This window comes from Misgurnus anguillicaudatus, chromosome 4 (assembly GCF_027580225.2).
Source record: "Misgurnus anguillicaudatus chromosome 4, ASM2758022v2, whole genome shotgun sequence".
In the NCBI taxonomy this organism is placed as follows: Eukaryota; Metazoa; Chordata; class Actinopteri; order Cypriniformes; family Cobitidae; genus Misgurnus; species Misgurnus anguillicaudatus.
In genome coordinates, this window is record NC_073340.2 from 12,321,967 (window position 1) to 12,344,307 (window position 22,341).

The window sequence follows — 22,341 nt, forward strand, 5'->3', positions numbered from 1 at the left end:
CACTGTAAAACAAGGGCAAGAGAGAAACGGATGAGGGTTCATTTGGGGCTCCGTTCTGGCTGCATCTGGCTGTAGGTGGTTTTGGCACGAGACTTTACACCCCGGCTCTCAGAGCATACCAGGCATAGCCGAAGGGCCGCAGGACAACTATAACACTAGACCCTTCCTCAAGGCCAATGATGGAAGAGGATTCACATTGAGAATATTTCCACATGACAGTCTATGTCTGAACCACAGCGCCAGCAGCACAGTGAGCTCAAAGACACAGAGATCAAAGGTGTGGAAGTGTGTGCTGAGGGATTTACTGTGATCTATTCATCTGAAGTATGTCTAATGAGGATGTGCTTCAAAGGTGAGGAAATGTTTGAAAAAATGCTTTTGTTCCACAAAAAACATAAATCATATGCCCTTCACACAAAGATAACGGAAATACACAGAAAATGCATCCAGGATTTGTCATTTCATTTACACCACCAATGATTTTCCGGAATCTGTGCGTGTATTTACACACATGCATTGTAAAAATGTTTATGTGCCTTGGTAGATTTAACAAAATAAAAAATGAGTAAACTCTATTTAAAAAAATATTCTTGTTTTTTAAAGAGCACCGATTATCCGATTCATGGTTTTACACTTCCTTTGGTGTGTAAGTGTGTATTAGTTCATGTTAACGATATGCAAAAGGTACAAATCCCAAAGTAAACATTTACGCAAGTTATCGTCTCCTATGTAAATCTCTTTTTTCTTGTACTACAACAAACACATGGATTGTAGACAACAGTTCACTTCCTGGGCCGGTTGACATGCACAAGACAAAATAGGTGCTCTTTAACCAAAATAAGTAAAAAAATAACATAAAAATTTGAGTAATTTTTAGTAATTCTAAATGAACACATTTGAGTAAAATTCAACTTCGTTGTATCATGTACAATCTACTTAAATTAGTAAGAAAGAAATTAACTTAAAGGAATATTCCATTTTCTTAAAAAAAATCCAGATAATTTACTCACCACCATGTCATCCAAAATGTTGAAGTCTTTCTTTGTTCAGTCAAGAAGAAATTATATTTTTTTTTGAGGAAAACATTCCAGGATTTTAATGGACCCCAAAACGTAACAGTTTTAATGCGGTTTAAAATTGCAGTTTCAACAGAGTTTCAAAGCTTATCTAGCAAAACGATTGTCACTTTTGACAAGAAAAAATATGCACTTCCAAACCACAACCTCTCGTCCATCTCCGGCCCCGCGATGTGCCAGTGCGACCTCACGTAATACGTTATCACGTCAAGAGGTCACGGATGACGAATGCGAAACTACGCCCCAGTGTTTTCAAGTGTGGAGAAAGAGGACCGTTCCGACGTTGTTGTATGTTAAATGATACTAATTAATGTCTTTGTGTCAGTTTATTGTTTAAAATGGTGCGCAAATGTGCGTTTCATTTAACACGTGACCTTTCCACAGCATTACGCAATTATGTGAGGTCATGCTGGCGTGTCACAGGACAGGAGATAGATGAGAAGTTGTGGTTTAAAGTGTATTTTTATTTTTATTGTAAATTTTTTTTTTTCAATAAATAAGACCCTTATGCCTCGTTTGGGGTCGTTTAGAGTCCTTTGAAAGTGCAAGTTTAAACTGCATTAAATCTGTTAAGTGTTGGGGTCCCATAAAACGAGAAAAATCATGAAATTTTTTCCTCAAAAAACATAATTTCTTCTCGACTGAACAAAGAAAGACATCAACATTTTGGATGACATGGTGGTGAGTAAATTATCTGGATTTTTTTAAAGAAAATGGACTAATCCTTTAATCATTTTGTGTTGAAACTACTTAAATGATTTTGGTAGACATAACTAACTAAGCAGTGAACTTGTAGTTCCCAGCATGCTTTACATGGGACTGCATTTGAAGAGTAAAATTTGAAATTAAATACTATTTTATGTGTTTTTAACTAAAATGAAAGACTTGTTAATGTTTAATGTTCATTTATCGTTGAGATTTAGAAGAGTTCTTCTTGGAGTTTTGTAGTTACCATTGTTCAGAAGAGTGGTGCTTTTGTTTAGGCTGTAGGTGACACACTGAAAATCATTTGATAATTATCCGTGCATTTCTTTCGAGAGAAACCATATGTGTGTGTTTTTGTTTATAACAAGATCATAAGGAGCGCATGATGCACTGATCTCTGCTTCAGTCCAGTAAGTTTGCAGACATTTCTCGTTGTGAATGTTGATCCGAGTTTAAATCCCTGTGTCAAAAAGCTGAACCATAACTTCTTGATGTGATGACACACGCGTCCTCACTATGGCACACCCCTTACGGCATTGTTTCTGCTTCTTGCTCACACAGGATGTGTTCCGGAAATGTAAGAACAATGTTACTCGGTCCTCTTTACCCGAGCGATCCCAGAGCATTTACGGAACGCATTTGTTTTCACACAGAAGCCCCTCTGCCAGTTTTACAGACATTTTTTTACAACCAAAGTGATGTGTTAATGGGTTTATAGATGTTCATGTTAATTTTTTACGTTTTGTCTTACTTTGACAGCAGCTACATTATTCTGTGATCCCCGCACGACTCCCATCGCTCCGTAGAGTCTGGACCTCTGCTTGAAAGCCACAGAGATGTTGTACGTCTGTGAGATGTGCTGGATCGCAGGAGAGCTGGGGTCAGGGTTCATCTGCACTATGACCGGCAGCTCAAACATCAACACCAGGGGAAGTAACTCCTGAAAGATGAGGACATCAAATATTTTATAAAAGATCAAAATGACTCGCTGTAACGTCACATCTCACATTCTTCCACAAGAGGTCCAACACACTCAGACAATGTGAATTTAGGAGGGCTGACACACTACACAACAATCTCTGACATTTCTGTCTGACAAACAAGCACATTAAGAGGCAGGTTTACTAAACGGGGCAAATTAAGAGCAACACAAATTAGGTCCAATTAGGGTCGCAAATAAGCAGAGCTAATGAGGTGCGGGTGATCTACTAACGCCTGATGCGCTTGAGTGCAGCACTACATATAAATTTTGCATTTGAAAGGGAAACTCCTAGAAAAGCATAAGGTCAGTCGCAAAAATAACTTGACCACAGATTTACTAAATGGGGCAAATTAAGAGCAGCACAAATTAGGTCAAATTAGGGTCGCAAATAAGCAGAGCTAATGAGGTGCGTGTGATCTACTAACGCCTGATGCGCTTGAGTTCAGCACTACATATAAATTTTGCATTTGAAAGGGAAACTCCTAGAAAAGCATAAGGTCAGTCACAAAAATAACTTGACCACGCCTTTTCAGCGCTAATTATCCACTGCACGTCTTTAGTCAATCACAACAATTGTTATTTAACGCCAAAATGATAGTTTGCTTGGGGGACGTTGTTAGTAAATCTGGCCCTAAGCAGTAGCAAATCCTAACTAGAAGTTGCTTGAATTTACTATAATGGCCTTTCATTTGAAGAAGAATTTTATTGAAAACAACTTCATGCATTCTGCTGTAATTTTAGGGTTGTCAGGGGTCTAGCACCGAGTCCCACCAAAGTGAATTGGTAAACAGAAGAAATGGCCAACTTTAAAAAATGCAGCTCTGATCAGTCCCATATGTCGTAGGGGTTCAGTTCACCCTAGTTGCTTTGTACCGGGGGCCGAAATGAAAGACATTCCCCTCTCTTTACATGTGGTCAGGACAGTCACTCTGCCTTTGGACAAGGAAACTTTTATTGGGTTCAACTTGGACTGGGAGTTGGGCATCAAAACGCTCTGGAATTCCAATCATTCATCTTTGCTAATGGTTCTCCTCATTCCTGAAGGAATCATAACCACAACCATGGTTATTTTTAACCAATGCCTTATGAACAGAACTTTTAAAACAAATGCCTGCTGTGCTTTTGATATGATTATTATTAATATAAATTTGGAGGAGAATGCTGTATTGTGATATTGTACAAATAAGTGGACTGCATGGATGGCTTTTCTTGACCTTTTGTACTATCAATAACTTCTGTATTTGCTCGCATTGTGATTTCACAGACCCAAAGAGTCAAGATGTTTGGTATCTCATTGCACAGGAATGAACTCGACCCCTTCTGAGAATGTAAGGCTAATCTTTAAACAAGCTAATGTCATCAACAACACACACTTTATCCAGCTCATGACCAAACACGAATTACAAACTGTTTTGCTTCTACAACATAACATTTCAATTGGCCAGAAAAGAGATCGAAATATCTTGAAGACAAGGAGAATGTACAGCAGTTCTGGTCAATGAGGAGAAATGAAAAGCTGACCCACTAAACTTTATTTCATCCACAGAACTGCTGCCTACGTTGTATACTTTGGACTTAAAATGGAGCGGCCTGGGTTTTTCGACAGTGCTCGTTTTGTACAAATTGCTTTGTGAAAGTGTGAGGGTTTATGGTGAAGTTAATTGGGGCTTGGTAGTTGTGCAAACACTGAGGAAGTCCGCTGCGCTCGAATGCTTGGGCTTGTTTGTCTTGGTTCTCTCTGAGGAGGAAGCACGTGTGAGGAGTCCTGAAACCCGAGCACTGAGTTTGGACGGAGCTGTAACACACGCAGCCAAACGCTCAAGAAATCACTAAAGCTACAGCTTTACATTGTTTCAGGCCAGTCGACTCATTGTCAACTCACACTACGGGCCCTATTTTAACGATCTAAGCACATGGTCTGCAGTGCATTGCGCAGGTGCACATAGGGCATGGCCGAATCCCCTTTTGCTATAGTTTTAACGATGGAAAAATGGTCGGCGTGCCAGGCGCATGATCCAAAAGGGTTGTAGGCTACCTATTCTCTTAGGTGTGTTTTGGGCGTAACGTGCAATAAACCTCATCTCATGGAGTCTCATCTCCCACCCTTTAAAAGCCAGATGCGCTTGCACCATGGCGGATTCGTATTTACAAGAGCAAAGACTGAGCGCTTCTCCAGAGAGGAAACGGATCTGCATTCGTCATTACTGCAAATATGCAATACTGATATATACACTACTACCTATTATGACATGTCAGTCTGGTCTCACTGGTAATATGTAGCATTTATACACAAACTTACTTTTGTGTGTGTTTAAAAAAATGCTGAAGCGTACAATGTAGACGTATTTGCAACATTTGATCATAGCATTATTACGCTTAATAGCTGTAAAACGTGCCGTAATAATGCTATGAACAAACACTTGTGTTGTGCCTGGCGGCGCATTGCACCGGGTAAGATAGGGTCCCATGCATCTATAGGTCAGAGGTTCTTATCTCCACACAAACCTTTACATTAGACATGAGATTTAAAACTGTTGACTGGATACACAACCAATGAACCAGAAACTAAACATGAGAGTTATTTGTCCTTTTAAAATATATTTATGTTGCATAATTTGTGTGAGAGATGAATGTGGAAGATGAGCTGCAGTGATTGTGAGACACCAAAAGGTGGCAGCAGTTTTAATATGAGCTCAAGTGAGAGAGTGGAATGCCGCTTGTTACTGGCACGACCACTGAGATGTTAAGGAATGTCTGTATCTCACCCCCCAAAAATCATCTGTGTTCACACTCCCTGTCCCATCTGAAGATAAATAACAGCCTCCCACCTTCTGTCAATCAAGTTAGGAGTGTTTATTTACCCGAATTCTGGCTCTGGCGGCTTCGACTCCTCCCGGCTGTCCAGCTATAGAAACCTGCAGGAAATATAAATGAACGTCACAGGTCGATGACAAACGTGAAGTGAAGAGCTGTGATAGAGCTGGGTTTCTGTATCAGTAGACTTAAAGGGTCTGGTTACTTGCAATCAATGGTTAAACCATTAACCTTCATGATGCTCTAAACCTGTTGTGTCAGAGATTTTCAAACATTACGGCAGAAATATATATAATTTTAAAAAATATTTCAAAATATACAAAAAATTGCCAAAAAAATATATGTACTGAAATATATTGTTGGCCATTTTTAAAGCATTTTATAAATATATTTTAAAGCATTTATATTCACATTACATTGAAAGAAAAACTTTTATGTTACAAACCTGTAAACATAACATGCTTGAAAACATTAAAATTAAATATCTTTAACTGCAAAAATATACTTCTAATTTTAAATGTACTTTTTACCCCTGAAATACATTATGAATATATGTTAATATATAAAGGTAACACTAAATATATTTACAAATTCAAAAATATATTTATAAAGCTTTACTTTCTACGGAGACCCTAAAAGAACATGAAGCAAAAATAAAACAAAAGTTTAGTTGTGCGTGCGCACGTGAAACTATGTCATGATCACGTGAAACTTTCAAGTACGCACATGAAATCTATCGCGTGTGCACCTGAAACTTTCGCGATAGTTTCACATGCGCGCGCGATAGTTTCACGTGAGCATGCGAAACTAAACTTTAAAAAAAATCGGCACATGAAGGCTTCGCGTAAGCACATGTAACTAAACTTTTGATTTTTTTACTCCAATGTCACCTTAGGGGCTCGGTAACTTTCTACAAAATGTATTTGGGATATATTTAAAACATATTTTTGGCCCAATTTTATTTATTTTTTTGCAGCAGAATTATTGATTTTTCTTTTATGCTAAAAATCATTAGGATGTTAAGATCATGTTCCATGAAGATATTTTGTAAATTTTCTAACATAAATATATCAAAACTTACATTTTTGTGGGTGAATACAGTTTTATTAGACTTCATTTGGAAAACTTTCAAGGCGATTTTCTCAAAGTTTAGTTTTTTTTTGCACCCTCAGAATCAAGATTTTCATCGGATTCTGGCCAAATCTTGTCCAAATATTGGAGATGGTCCTTACTGCAGAACACAACAACCAGGGCGCGAGGTTGGATCCAGATCTAACTCCTCCCACTTTATATACTTTGCTCCACCAAATGAACCAGCATATTTGCGATGATGCAGCACGCAATTACAGTAGTTGCCACACGTGGTCGCCAACGTTTACTCTTATCAAGTCTATGTTTAATAAAAAATATAGCCGAGATAGATTTATAATTTAGTAAGCAATGATCACATTTAGGTAAGGAGAGGTTTTAATTTGCCATAACAACCCGGTTGGCTGTACATTATCTCATACCGCTAGTTGCTATACAAATAAATATATAGACATAACATTTTTATTTGATATCTTTATTAGCTCATTTGCAGTGGCGGCCGGTGACTTCTCTTCTGAGGGGCGCAAATTCAAAATGTGTGTTCGGAGTGTCATGTGTGTTGCTTGTGTTTTTAAAATATGTGTTCGTTGCGTCATGTGAACCATGTGCTTCATGCATTTGGTCAAAATACATGCCTGCTGCACACGTGTCGAAACTGTTTATGATCACGTTCACAAAAGACTCGCAAGACACTTACTTAACCCTAAACTCTGATTAAATAAGATGAAGTGAGTATCTGGCAAATGCGAGTGTCATAAACCCATTTGATGCGTCTGCAGCATGATGCGCTTTAGTTTACATGTTGCGCCGAACACATTTTGAAATGACAAGCCACACACATGATGGTCTACATTATGATTTTACATTTTAACACGAAGTAAAATTAGACATTTGTCTTTTTCCAAACATAAAGCTCCGTGATCAGCTATGGTTTAATGTTTTATAAACATCTATCATGTTCCACAGGAGGATGCTTTTGGTTTGGACTGACATGATGGTGAATAAATTATTTATGTGTGAATAAACATGAAAAATGATGTGTGTCAGATAAGAAGAGATTATGTGCTGTGTTATTTCTTCATTTGCTCAGATTGGCTCTCATTCATGGGTCTGTAAGTACCAGCCTCTCTAAACTCATGAGACCACCACAAATATTACTCAACTTTCACATTCCCCACATCAGCACGTCTCAGAATATATCTCATATCAACCTCCCCTATACAGACAGCAGACGGTTCAGCCAGACACATAGCCGGGACAGATCTGTACAATCTGATGATCTCATAAAACCACTAAATAGTGTGTTTATGTCATGCGTAACCCCAAATTAAAAGATTAGTCCACTTTAATAAGACAATTTCCTGATAATTTACTCACCCCCGTGTCATGCAAGATGTTTATGTCTTTCTTAGTTCAGTCGAAAAGAAATTACATTTTTTTCTCCATAGAGTGGACTTCAATTGAACCAAGCGGTTCATGTTGCAGTTCCAGCGCAGCTTCAAGGGGCTCTAAACGATCCCAACTGAGGCATAAGGGTCTTATCTTTTCATTTTCACAAAAAAAAATCCTTTTAACCACAACTTCTCGTCTTGCACTAGCCCTGGGATGCGCGTCCGCGACCTTGTATAACATAATCACGTCGAAAGCTCACCCATGATGTATGCAAAACAGATACAGACCCCTTTAAAATCATTCTCCAGCCAAATATCAAAATTACGCTATGATTTGCTCCCTCTAAAGCAATCCAAGATAAATATGTCCATCATCTTTCAGACAAACACATTTGGAGTTATTTTAATAAATGTCTTTGCTTTTCCAAGCTTATAATGGAAGAAAACAGGGATCAGGAAACAACTGTAAATCACAAAAAGGACATTTATCCTTCACAGAGGTAATCCTCACGGCTCCAATGGGTTAATATAGGTCTTTTGTGGGTAATCGATGTGATATTGTAAGAAAAATATCCATATTTTATACTCTATAATAATCTATATTAACTAGTTTCTAATAACAATCCAATCTTGGACTCACGCAATTCACAAGAGTCACTGTGCAACGTACCCATGGCAAGAACGCTCACTAATCTAAAACTCTCACGTAGAAAGCTACATTATAGTTTATAAAGTTTAAAATATGGATATTTTTCATACAAAATCATATTAACTACCCACAGAAGACCTTTATTAAACCGTTGGAGACACGTGGATAACTTCTGTGAAGGATGAATGCACTCTTTTTGGGTTTGTTTTCCAATTTCCCCAAAAAAATATTTTTGATTCAAGAAAGCCATAAATATCTTGGATGACAGAGGTAAAGTCAAAAAAATTTCTTATGAAAGTAATCTTTTAAAACAGATGTTAATTAAAAATATATCTGGCTTATGTTATTTTGTTACACATTTGGCAGACACTTTAATCCAAAGTATCAGTATGGGTGTGTTTACTGGGAATTAAACCCATGACCATTGTACTGCCAAAACAATGCGATATCAACCATTTTCCTAATTCAGGAACTTTAAGAGATAAAAGTCTTATTGTTATTGATGTTTAAATGAATATAAATTGGTAACATTAGTTAATGAATTAGCTAACATGAACTAACAATGAACAATATAGTTTTTCAGCATTTGCTGATCTTTGTTAGTTAAAGTGATAGTTCACACAAAAATCAAAATCCTGTCTTAATTTCCTCTCCCTCATGTTGTTTTTAATCTGTATGGATTTCTTTATTCTGTTGAACACAAAAGATTATATTATGATAAATGATGGTTACCACACTACTGACGGTACCCACTGACTTCAATAGTAGGAAAAACGGTAACATTTTACAATAAGGTTCATTAGTTAACTACATTAGTTAAACATGAACTAATAATGAACTGAACTTATACAGCATTTATTAATATTTTTAATGTTAATTTCAGCCATTACCAATACTTTATTTAAATCTTGTTAACATTAATGAATGCACTGTGAACTAACATGAACAAACAATGAACAGCTTTATTTCTATTAACTAACAAAGATTAATAAATACTGTAACAAATGTATTGCTCATGGTTTGTTCATGTTAACAAATGTTAACTAATGAACCTTATTGTAAAGTGTTACCGGAAAAACAAATACTATGGAAGTCAAATTTTGATGAATTTATTTGTGTTTCCGCTGTTTTTCGTGTCTCTGGAGACTAATGTCTTTTTCGTCTTTCTCAGCATTCATTTCTATCAATGGCTGTTTGTGTCTGTGGCACGACTTTCTTTATCGTGTATTTTTTTCTCATCGTTCTTTTCTATTTTTAAATCATTGTCGCTTGGGTTTAGGGTTAAATTCGGGGTTTTCGTTAGGATGTAATTTTATGCATTAGTTTCTACATGTTTTTGTCTGCTTTTAAAACTATTCCCTGGAGTTGGGGTTTGGGTAAGGAAGTCGCAGAAAGTGATTCTAACCCAAACCCCAAGCAACAATGGTCAAAAAATAGAAAACAACTATGAGAAAACAAAATATAAAATGACACGATAAAGAAAGTCGTGCCACAGACACGAACAGCCATTAATAGAAATTCATGCTGGGAAAAACGAAAAAGACATTCGTTTCCAGAGACACAAAAAACACCGGAAATTCGCGTCCGCAAACACAAATAAATTAATCAAAATTTTGGTTACTAAAACACGCCTTGGCATGAGATTGTTGATGAGTACCATCATTTATCAAAATATCTTCTTTTGTGTACAACAGAATAAACTCATACAGGTTTTGAACAACATGAAGGCGAGTAAATGATGATAGGATTTTCATTTTTTGGTGAATCGTCCCTTTAATGTTAGGTAATGCCAATAAAAGTGTTGTTCATGACATGTTAAAGTGTTTTAAATAAAGCATTCCTGTAGCTCAACTGAGTATTGCAAAAGGGAACAAACATACTGATAAAATGTATAGCATAAATTCACTGTATTTTGTTTGTGACAAAGCATCGGCCAAGTCCATAAATGTAGTTCATTAATTTTATGTTAACAGTTTTTTTGTCAATTTTGATGTTAAAATGTATTAGTAAATGATCAAATTGACATGAACTAAGATTCATAAATGCAAGTATTGTTAGCTCATGTTAGCTAGTTTTAAAGTTTTATCAAAAAAGCTTATATTCTTAAAAAGAAAGTCAACATATTTATGCAAGTGAGCAGCAGTAGTAATATTGAAGTCAGATGATGAAACGCTGTGGAGACTAAAGCCAGATTCACACCTGGTTGCTCTTCTCAGCCTGGTTGTTGCGGTTTGAATCAGGGAAGTGGATGTGACAGCCCGTGTCTTCCATCACCTTCTTGATGTTGTTTCCTCCTTTGCCGATGACGTGTGAATGCTCCGTGTGCGAGACGTCCATCTTTAGGGTCACACGATTACTCTACCCAAAACAAAAGAGAGGGTTTTATTGCATTAAGAGTGGTACATCAAACACTTGTGGTACATCAAATCAGCACGATTAAACTTGCCAAGCTTCTTCTTTTTTGACGGGCGCGCTGCTATTGTGGATACTGCCTACCAGCGGTCTGCGCGCGTGTTTGCACGTCGACGCGGACGACGACGCAAAAGCATGAATGAAAACCGACGCAGAACCTACGCCGTAGGACCTACGCATAACTATAATGAGCCCTTTATGCTGCGTACGCACCAAACGCAAAGCATCGCGTTCCTCGCTCTAGATTACTTGCGGGATTTAACTTCGTGTCATGCTAATTTTTCGCTTAAATTTTATATTTTTAACATGTGCGAAAACGCGTTTGAGGCAAATGCGCGTTTTCTTGTCATTCGCAATGCCCAGTTTGTGTCGTTCGCATCACCCTGCTTAAGATTGCGTTAATTTGCGTCTTTGCATTGACTTTGTATGTAATCTACTCGCGCAAATCATGATTTCGCGTTTGGTGTGTACATCTTGTAACACTAGTCAATGTTTCTGAGATGGGATGCTCAAACAAACACCGCAATGTGTTTATAGTATCACAGTGTTTGTGAAAACCAATCTATCAGATGCTGCATATTAAGGTGTGATTAAAGAGAGTAGTTCAACATCAAAAAGATGACATCATCTTTTACATCATGGAGGAAAACAGACCCTGCCCCTCTGAACTACTTAATTCAAGTTATGACTTATTGAATTAGATTTATGACCAACATTCAAATAATTTTTCCATTACATCAAATCTACAGAGAGCTGTTTGCACACATCAGTTCTTCAGTTGATGTTCTGTGTTATGTCTGGCAGTAATAACAGCAAAAAAAAAAAAACATGTACTGTCATCTGGGATCAGTAGTACTGTTTCTTTAACAATCCCACAAAAAAAAAAACGAATTCTCAGCTCACACTGACATCCAGTGACCTCAAAAGCGAACAGAGCAAAATAAATCTATCAAATAAATTGAATTTATTTTTAATCAAATTAATAGAGAAACAACTAATTTAATAATGCATCCCGATCTGTTCCTCAATTCCGTAATAGGACATTTTCTTGCTAAATGCAAAGCATATTCTTGTGCATTTGGCCTACTTAACCCAGTGTCACCAAACCTGAGACAGACGGCACAGAATAAAGAGACATTAAAAATATACAACATAAGAATAATCTTTGTGTGTGTGCTTTTCTCAGTTAATAAAGTGTGCAATGCATAACATTTTGATATTGCACTTTTTCGACAGTATTGCATCATTTGTCTTGACTCACCTTTGTATCCAGGACAGACATGATCTTCTCTTTGGCCTCCTTCACATTTTCCCTCTTACCGCTAACTTTGATGTGAGGATCTGAAAGAGGAAGATTGTGCATGTGTAGTAAGGTTCTGTTTATTTCAGTTAATTTTTACAAATATCAACGATGTTGCTGGGGTATCAGATGTGCATTGGTGTAACACAGACATGAATGAAACGTTGAATAGTGTGGTTAGTGTAGGAGTATGTGCTGTTACTTTTCTTGCCTGTGCATTAGTGCAGGAATCTTGGCAACATATAGTAAACAGAACAACATAGATTTACTTTGGGATCTCTTTTGACAGATAAGCAACCAATAGACCCTTTTACAGCACACGTGGTTAAATAGTTGCGCACGCATTTTGGCAACAGAAGTGGTGTTGTTCCCCAGTGGTTCTAACATGTTAGCAACTCAGAAAGTTCATCAAAACGGTTTCCCAGCATCAAAATGTCTGGTTATTGCGTTTATGGTTGCACTAATATTTGTATATTTTTATTGTATGTTTTATATTTATATTATATATTTGGCCATCTGCTAATGTCTTCTATCCACTCCACTATATAGTACATGGATCTGGTAGCCCGATACCATTTGATAAAGACAACTTTTAAAAATAACTTTCTGTGTCTGTCTTGCTTAATCCGCTCGCGTAGCTTGACACGCTGCTGATTTTTCCCATATTTTTGTTGCCAAAATGCGTGCGCATATACGTTGCTATGTGATCATTGTGTACAAACAGTAAAAGGGTCTATAAAAACGTAGCAACTAACGATTATTTTCATAATTTAATTATTCAGGCGTTTATTCTTTTTTTTCGATTAATTGAGTAATTGGATAAAAACATAAATATTACTCAATTAATCTAAATAATGCACTAAATTAGGGTATTCATGTGTAAAAGTGTAGGGGAGAACCGGGACTATTCCCAAATACCAACAACAAAGAAACCAAATTTTTTATCTCTAACCCGCAGAAAAACATCAACCTGCAGAAACAGTTTAAAAGTAGCCCAATTCAAAACTCTGGTGGGTCCGGAAAATGGTGCCTTGCTTTTAACTCATTCCCTGCCATTGACGAGTTATCTCGTCAATTAAGAAAAAACATTTGCATGAAAAAACTTGTTTTACTAGATGACGCTCTTGACAATTAATAAAAAAGCAGGCTGACTCGTGGATTAACGTTATGTGCACCTGTAAAACTGTATTACAGTACAGTACTGTAAAACCAAAATACAGTATTGTACTGGCAACCGTGCTGGTTGGCATTTTCTGAAAGGCATTTTCTGAAAATCACAAAAATGCTGGCGGGCAACTAAAAAAAGGTTGGCAGGGAATGAGTTAAACAAGCTGGTTACGCGGTGAGAAGAAGCGCATGATAAATGTGCAGCTCGCATTGTGAAGAAAACATGCCTGACTTTGAGCATGCAGCTCGGCCTGTATAAAGAAACAGCGCCTGACCTTAATTATAAGCGCACAGTCTCCGAGCTTCTAACAAATTTCAATTTTTTGCGATTTTATCAATTAATTGTTGCAGACCTAGTGATTATTTTACCCCAGGCCCTGTGTATTTTAGTGACAACCTAAGTAATACCCTAATCAATCAGCAATGTCCTAGAAACCATCCTGAACTCTTAACAACACATATCCTCACTATAAAAACCATCAAAACATCTCAACCATGTACAACACAATGGCAACCAACACAAAATTGTGTCAATGAACTTTCTTAATAAAATCAACCAGTCATCCTTTTCATCATACAACTGAACATAATCATGCACAAAACACTGTGCGGTAATATTGTACATAAATATAATGTACAGCAACTATAGCATTGATAATGATTTGGTGTCGTTGGCAGGAAAACTCCCTGCGTTAAGGAAAAAATTAATTCAGACAACATCTGTATCATACCAACACTTACTCTTTCTCTCATTCACGTCCGCACAATAACACAGCAAACATCTCCAGATCCTCTTACACTAATCCTTTTCCCAGGATCCATGCCAACATGTATAGACAGAGCTTTAGAATAGACTAGTTTTGATTAATGGCATAGAAGACTAATATCTTGTTTTTACACATTATTTAGGGGCAGGTTACAGTTTTTCTCAGTCACAGAAAATACATTTTTCAAAACACTTTGTTCAACTTAAAATGTACTTTTGAGAGAACAAGTTACACACTTTTGCAGGACATCTATGATGTTGTGCAGTTTGTACAAGTTGTTCTCATTATTTTGCACATTTTAAGAATGATTCAAGAAATGCTCCAAAGCGACTGAACAAAACTGTAAAAAGAAACAAGCTGTAACTGTCTGCAAATTGTATAAAATTGCTTTTTTGGAAGCTGTGTTAAACAATCCAATTAATTTAAAGTATTCAATAGTTTTCTGTGCAATATGCATTATAGAGTTTGTGACAGGACCATGAGGGTCATCTGACATTGACAGTGACTTCTACAGACATCTTTCTAATACATTATTAGTAAGCTATGGCAAAATTAAACTTTGAAATATCGCCTTCACATACTGTAAGCTTGCATGTAATCGGTGCAGGGGCCCTGGGTTAAAGGGATTCAGTTGCCCATTTTGGTCAGGAACTACCATTCCAGTAGAGTCCCATTGCCGCAGCGTCCTTCAAGGGCACAAAAATGTTGTTTGTAATTTGTCTATGTACTCGTACGCTTTTTAAGAGCGAACCCGTTTGAGAATGTGAAGGAACCCACAAAACACGTCAAGCCATACATTTCACTCGCCACAAAGAATGAAGACAAACACAAGGCTCCAGATCGAATGCTAAATGTCTGCCGGTTCGTGCTATGCCTGCCGCTCTGGAGCGTCGAGAAAACTCATGATGAGCGCTTTCGATGCCAGAAGGAACGAGCGAAAATCCACAATAAACCGCTGTCCCACGTGGAAGCGGATTCTTCCACCACAAAATCCTGCGAAACCGGCGATTCGAGAGACGTTGCTAGAGGAGTCTGGCTCCGATGGCATTCCACGCACAAAGCATTTACAGTTAGCCACAACGGTAAGACTGACCTTGGTCAAAAATGCATGTAATGTGACCAATTTCTGTGGTCGACAAAAGCCTCACTAGAGGATTTACAGCAGCGTTAGGGGAAAAAACATGAATGTTATCCATACAAAGTGGCTTATTTCATGAACAGGGCCAATGGAGTGTGGTTTAACAGTTTTGGGATTATTTTAATGATAAGATCTCTCAGATACACTGGAGAGATTCTTGTCCACTTTACCGATTTTAAGTGTAAGGGCTTTTCTTGGCTTTGGTGATGACATGATAACTTTCAAATGTGTGCATGAGAAGCAAATATTGTTTGGAAAATGTTTCATATCATGTTTCCTATTTAAACACAGCAAGGGTAACTTTATGGAAAGCATTTCATTAATACAATGTAAAAAATGCACTGTTATTTTTAACCCAGCCTCTGTCACGGTAGGAAATCCTCTGTTTCCTCCGTGTCATGTGTGTGTGTGTTTGTTTGTTCACTCACCTCTGCCATGTGCTCGTTTGATTAAGTGTTGTCACCTGTGTATGATTGCCTCGCTCCAGCTGGTCCTCATTACCCATCTGCTACATATACTCACTCAGTTCTCTTCCTGTTGTCAGATCCTCATTTCATGTTCCAGCAGTACCACTTGGATTATCGTCTCTCGTCTTCGTGTGCATTGGATCAGTGTTCGTGTTTGTCGTCTCCGTGTGAGTGTTGGGTCCGTTCCTGGTTTCGTCCATTGGCCATTATCACACTCACCACCGACTTCACGTTTCCTCACTCTTCAGCCACCGTAGACCTTCGATCACCATCGCCAACATCCTAGACTCTGTCACATGTTCTGTTGTTTCTCTGTTCTTTCCATCATTTACAATAAATCTGTGTTGATCGCCTGCGCTTGCTTCCTCCACTTTATTGTGTCGTTACAGTAGGATCTGACCATCATGGAAGCAGCAGGCGATCGCTCCCCATCTCATCTGGAGGAATTTTTACAACGCACTGTGGGTCGTATGGATCGTCAAGAGAAAGCGATAGATGAGATGGGTCGAGCTTTCCAAGCGATGGTGACGAAGGTTTCCGAGCTCGCTCTCCAGGCTCAACAACATCATCCATCGCCGCCCACTGCGCCCCCCACGCCACCCACACCGCCGATCACCACTGGGGGTTCTCCCCAGTCCGAGCCACGCCTCCCCATTCCTGAGAAGTATGCGGGTGAGCCTAAATTTTGTCGATCATTTCTTTCACATTGTTCTCTGCACTTCGCCTTGCAGCCCCGTACGTTCACCACCGAGGAGATGAAGGTGGCGTTCGTTCTCTCCCTTCTCACGGGGAGGGCTGCCCTCTGGGGGACGGCGGTGTGGGAGAACCAAGATCGCTGCTGTGCTTCGTTCCACACCCTTTCGGAGGAGATGAGACGGGTCTTCGACCGCTCCGTCGCCGGGAGAGAGGCGGCCAGACTTCTAGCGGACCTACGGCAGGAGGATAGGTCCATATCAGATTATTCCATCGAGTTCCGCACCCTGGTGGCGGAGTGTAAGTGGAACGAAGAGGCGCAGTGGGATCATTTCCTGCATGGGTTGGCTGACCGCATCCAACAGGAGATTCGAGCCGTGGAACTTCCCTCCTCACTCAACGGTTTAATAGATCTCACTATCCGGATTGACAACCGGCTAGATCAAGCAGCCAGACGGAGGGGGAGGACCACTCGCACCACCAGTCCAGAGGTTCAGCATCGGCGGCCAGAGGTTGCGGTCAGCCCACCTGGAGATCTGGAACCCATGCAGGTGGGGCGAGCTCGGCTCTCCCGGGAGGAGAGGATCAGGCGGAGATCCCTTGGACTGTGTTTATACTGTGGCAGCTCGCAACATCACATCCAGCGCTGCCCAGTAAAAGATCAAGCCCGATAGTAAATCTGAGGCTACTATCGGGTGGGATCTCTGCCAGGAAGACCTCATCAACATCGACACTCCTTCCGGTGAGACTACGGTGGTCCACACATACACTGGATCAGCATGCTTTGGTGGATTCTGGGGCCGAGGGGAGTTTCATGGATTTCAACTTCGCACGTAAGATCAACATTCCTCTCACCTCCCTCAAACACCCCATTGCACCTTTTGCACTTGATGGACACAAGCTTCCAGTCATCACTCAGACCACCGTTCCTGTTTCACTCATCACATCTGGTAATCATACGGAGAACATTTCATTCCTCATCACAGACTCACCTCAGAGTCCCATTGTTCTCGGTCACACTTGGCTCCATCAACACAACCCCAGGATTGATTGGCGTCTCGGATCTGTGGTTAGCTGGAGCGAGGAGTGTCATTTGTCTTGTCTTTTGTCTGCTGGTGTTAATGTTTCTGAGTCTGTGTTTCAGGGGGAAGCAGTGGATATGACTAACGTGCCCGCGGAGTACCACGACCTGAAGGAGGTGTTCAGTAAGTCGCGGGCTGATTCTCTTCCTCCTCATCGTCCCTATGACTGTGCGATAGAGTTATTGCCAGGTACCTCTCCGCCTAAGGGCAAGTTATATTCCTTGTCTATTCCAGAGACGGCGGCCATGGAGAAATATATATCCAGTTCTCTAGCAACGGGGTTCATTCGCCCTTCCTCTTCTCCAGCGGGGGCGGGGTTCTTTTTTGTGGGAAAGAAGGACGGATCCTTGCGACCTTGTATTGATTACCGAGGGCTGAACAACATAACGGTAAAGAATACTTATCCTTTGCCGCTTATGTCTTCAGCTTTTGAGAGGTTGCAGGGAGCGGCCGTTTTCACTAAATTGGACTTACGTAACGCTTATCATTTGGTCCGCATCAGGGAGGGGGACGAATGGAAGACTGCGTTTAACACCCCTCGTGGCCATTTTGAGTACTGCGTGATGCCTTTCGGGCTATCTAACTCGCCGGCAGTCTTCCAAGCACTCGTTAATGACGTGTTGCGAGACATGGTCGATCAGTTCATATATGTTTACCTGGATGACATATTGATTTTTTCTTCGTCTCTCCAGGAACACGTGCAACACGTACGACGAGTGCTTCTGCGGTTGCTAGAGAATGGATTGTTTGTCAAGGCGGAGAAATGCGTTTTTCATGCACAGTCTGTTTCTTTTCTAGGACACATCATTTCGACTGAGGGTGTTCGCATGGATCCTGAGAAGGTTAAGGCTGTGGTAGATTGGCCATCCCCAGAGTCTCGCAAGGCCCTGCAGAGATTTCTGGGGTTCGCCAATTTTTATCGGCGTTTCATTCGCAATTTCAGCCAGCTAGCCGCACCTCTGACCGCTTTGACCTCCCCTAGTTTGACGTTCAGGTGGTCAGACGCAGCTGAGGCTGCGTTTGCCAAACTGAAAAGCTGCTTTGTTTCAGCTCCAATTCTTGTCACCCCTGATCGCTCACGTCAATTCATAGTGGAGGTCGACGCGTCAGAGGTGGGGGTAGGAGCAGTGTTATCCCAGCGCGCATCCTCAGACGGAAAGGTTCATCCTTGCGCGTATTATTCTCATCGTTTATCCCCTGCGGAGGTTAACTATGACATTGGCAATCGGGAGTTGTTGGCCGTCAAATTGGCACTGGAGGAATGGCGTCACTGGCTTGAAGGGTCGGGTGTACCTTTCATTGTATGGACGGACCATAAGAATCTCGAATACATTAGAACTGCTAAAAGACTTAACTCCAGGCAGGCTCGGTGGGCATTGTTTTTCGGTCGTTTCGATTTTACACTTTCTTACCGACCGGGTTCCAAAAACATCAAACCCGATGCTTTATCCCGTCTTTTTGAGCGTTCCGATCGTACTGCTACTCCCGAGCCCATTTTACCGGAGACCATCATTATCTCCGCGCTCAGATGGGAGGTCGAATCGAAGGTTTTGACTGCCTTAGAAGGGGTAACGCCCCCGGCTCATTGCCCACCGAACCGTTTATTTGTGCCGGAGGGGTTACGGTCAGACGTTCTCCAGTGGGGTCATTGTTCCAGTGTTGCTTGTCACCCAGGGGTTAGTAGAACTAAATTTCTAGTCAAGCAACGATTTTGGTGGCCTGGTATGGCTCGTGATGTCCACGATTTCGTCTTGGCTTGCTTGGTTTGTGCTGTTGGTAAGACTTCCAATCGACCTCCAGATGGGTTACTCTTACCGCTGTCTGTCCCTTTGAGACCCTGGTCCCACATCTCGCTAGATTTCATTACCGCCCTCCCACCCTCTAAGGGTAATACGGTGATTTTAACCGTAGTGGACCGGTTCTCGAAGGCGGCTCATTTCATTCCCTTGCCCAAATTGCCATCAGCCAAGGAAACAGCGGTAACTGTCATTGACCACGTCTTCCGTATACATGGCCTTCCGACAGACGTGGTTTCTGACAGGGGTCCCCAATTTGTGTCCAAATTTTGGTGAGAATTTTGTAAATCGTTAGGGGCGACTGTTAGTCTTTCATCCGGGTTCCATCCCCAGAGCAATGGTCAAACCGAGCGAGCCAATCAGGATGTCGAAAGGGCATTGCGGTGTTTGGTTTCCAACAATCCTTCGTCCTGGTGTCAACAACTCTCAATTGTGGAGTACGCACACAATTCTCTGCCGGTGTCATCTACGGGCATGTCTCCATTTAAGTGTAGTTTAGGGTACCAACCACCTAATTTTGTCAGTACTGAATCCGAGGTGTCGGTCCCCTCCGCAAACGCACTAGTCCAGAGGTGTCACCGCACCTGGACCAGAGCTCGTAGAGCTTTGCTCCAGGCAAGGTCGCGCACCAAGGCTAAGGCCGATCGCCACCGGTCGAAGCCTCCCCGATACGTCGTCGGTCAAAGAGTGTGGCTTTCAACCCAGAACATTCCGATGCGTTCCGTTTCGACTAAGCTTGCTCCCAAATTTATTGGCCCGTTTTCTGTTACCAAAATCATTAATCCGGTAACAGTGCGTCTTAGCCTTCCACCGGCGTACAGGAGGGTTCATCCCGTCTTTCATGTGTCCAAATTAAACCGGTGATTTTTTCCCGTCTTAATCCGCCTGCCCCGGTTCCCCCACCGCCTCGTATCGTTAATGGGGAGACCACAAATTCGGTTAATCGTATTCTGGACCCTAGACGGAGGGGACGCGGTTTTCAGTACTTGGTGGATTGGGAAGGAGGAGAGGAGGTGGGTTCCTGCTCGGGACATACTGGATCACCGCCTTATTGATGATTACAATCTTCAGGTAAAGCAGGCTGGGAACGCCAAGGGGCGTTCCTAGGGGAGGGGGTACTGTCACGGTAGGAAATCCTCTGTTTCCTCCGTGTCATGTGTGTGTGTGTTTGTTTGTTCACTCACCTCTGCCATGTGCTCGTTTGATTAAGTGTTGTCACCTGTGTATGATTGCCTCGCTCCAGCTGGTCCTCATTACCCATCTGCTACATATACTCACTCAGTTCTCTTCCTGTTGTCAGATCCTCATTTCATGTTCCAGCAGTACCACTTGGATTATCGTCTCTCGTCTTCGTGTGCATTGGATCAGTGTTCGTGTTTGTCGTCTCCGTGTGAGTGTTGGGTCCGTTCCTGGTTTCGTCCATTGGCCATTATCACACTTACCACCGACTTCACGTTTCATCACTCTTCAGCCACCGTAGACCTTCGATCACCATCGCCAACATCCTGGACTCTGTCACATGTTCTGTTGTTTCTCTGTTCTTTCCATCATTTACAATAAATCTGTGTTGATCGCCTGCGCTTGCTTCCTCCACTTTATTGTGTCGTTACAGCCTCGGGTCAAAAAGGGACAAACCCAGTCGTTTGGTTAAATGTTTCTATTTGACCCAACAATGCGACTCTTTATTTTGGGTTGAAACAACCCAGCATAGGTTAAATTATACAACCCAAACGGTGGCGTTTGTCCCTTTATGACAAAACACAGCATTTTTCATGATTTCAGATTTTGAGATGATTTGTATGAAATCTGCTCTCGGTTTGTGAGTCAAGGCATTTATGTGCCAATCACCTGGGCTTAAAGTGTCACATGACTAATGATGCAAATGTCGAAGGCCGAAGAAGAATAAACATAAACATCTTGGATGACATGGGGGCAGTGTTGGGCAAGTTACTGAAAATTAGTAATTAGTTACAGTTACTTCTTTTAAAAGTAATTGAGTTACTCTACCAGTATATATCAAAAGTAATTAGTTACTAGGGAAAGTAACTTTTAAGTTACTTTTATGTCTTACTTTTATGGGTTATTTTAGACGTAAGACTCTAATATATCACATACTGTAGGAGCCAATTTGGCTTTAGATTCAGCCGTTGAATATTTTTGTTAGAAATTATCTTAATATGTAAGCTTAGATTATTTATGTATATCATTTAGATAATTTAGACAAATATTCTGTATGTTTACATTGAAAATATGTGTGTTAAAATCGTGTATTGTCTCTTTAAGAATTTGGAGACAATTGTGTCAACATGTCATATTTTCTAAAATAATTTTTCTGATTCCATATTTATTTTAATGAGCCAGAAACGTCTCTGATGTGTCCTGCTGACAGGCGCGGTGTGCGCGTGCAGCAGCTGACGCAAATTATGGGTCCTCCCAAGGTTAGACCGTCTCATTTCAGTTCTCTTCGCGAACTTCTGAGGCTTCCACCTTGAAAGACCGAGTGCTCACCTTTTTAGGTCGCATGCTTAGCAGGGTGTGGCCATGGAATTGGGACACAGCTTGTGAAGCTTGCGGCGGTAGTGCGCTCTTTGGTCAAATATTGTTTGTATATGTTTTATGTTTGATTTAAATGATACACAAGATTGAAAGAAGATATTTAATCAGAAAACAGAGTATGTGGATTGTTTTGTCGGACGGACACAGAGCGAGTAGATTGCTTTGTTGGATATGGAGCAAGTGAAACTGAAACTAAATGCGCACTCACACATACTATGGAGTTTTAACACGTTTTAACAGTTGTACAGCGCAGTGTG

At 40.6% G+C, this 22,341-nt stretch overlaps 1 protein-coding gene across 2 annotated transcripts in view; it reads right to left on the reverse strand.

Annotated features, from left to right (window-relative positions):
- Positions 1–22,341, reverse strand: part of LOC129420420 (protein bicaudal C homolog 1-B) — a 121,381-nt gene that overhangs the window by 34,387 nt on the left and 64,653 nt on the right. For both annotated transcript variants that reach the window (XM_055175319.2, XM_055175318.2), the window contains exons 4-7: positions 12,380–12,459; positions 10,906–11,064; positions 5,625–5,678; positions 2,533–2,721 (exon numbers count right to left, since the gene is read on the reverse strand). In XM_055175319.2, the coding sequence (XP_055031294.2) occupies positions 2,533–2,721; positions 5,625–5,678; positions 10,906–11,064; positions 12,380–12,459 (482 nt within the window). The remainder of the gene's footprint in view (positions 1–2,532; positions 2,722–5,624; positions 5,679–10,905; positions 11,065–12,379; positions 12,460–22,341) is intronic.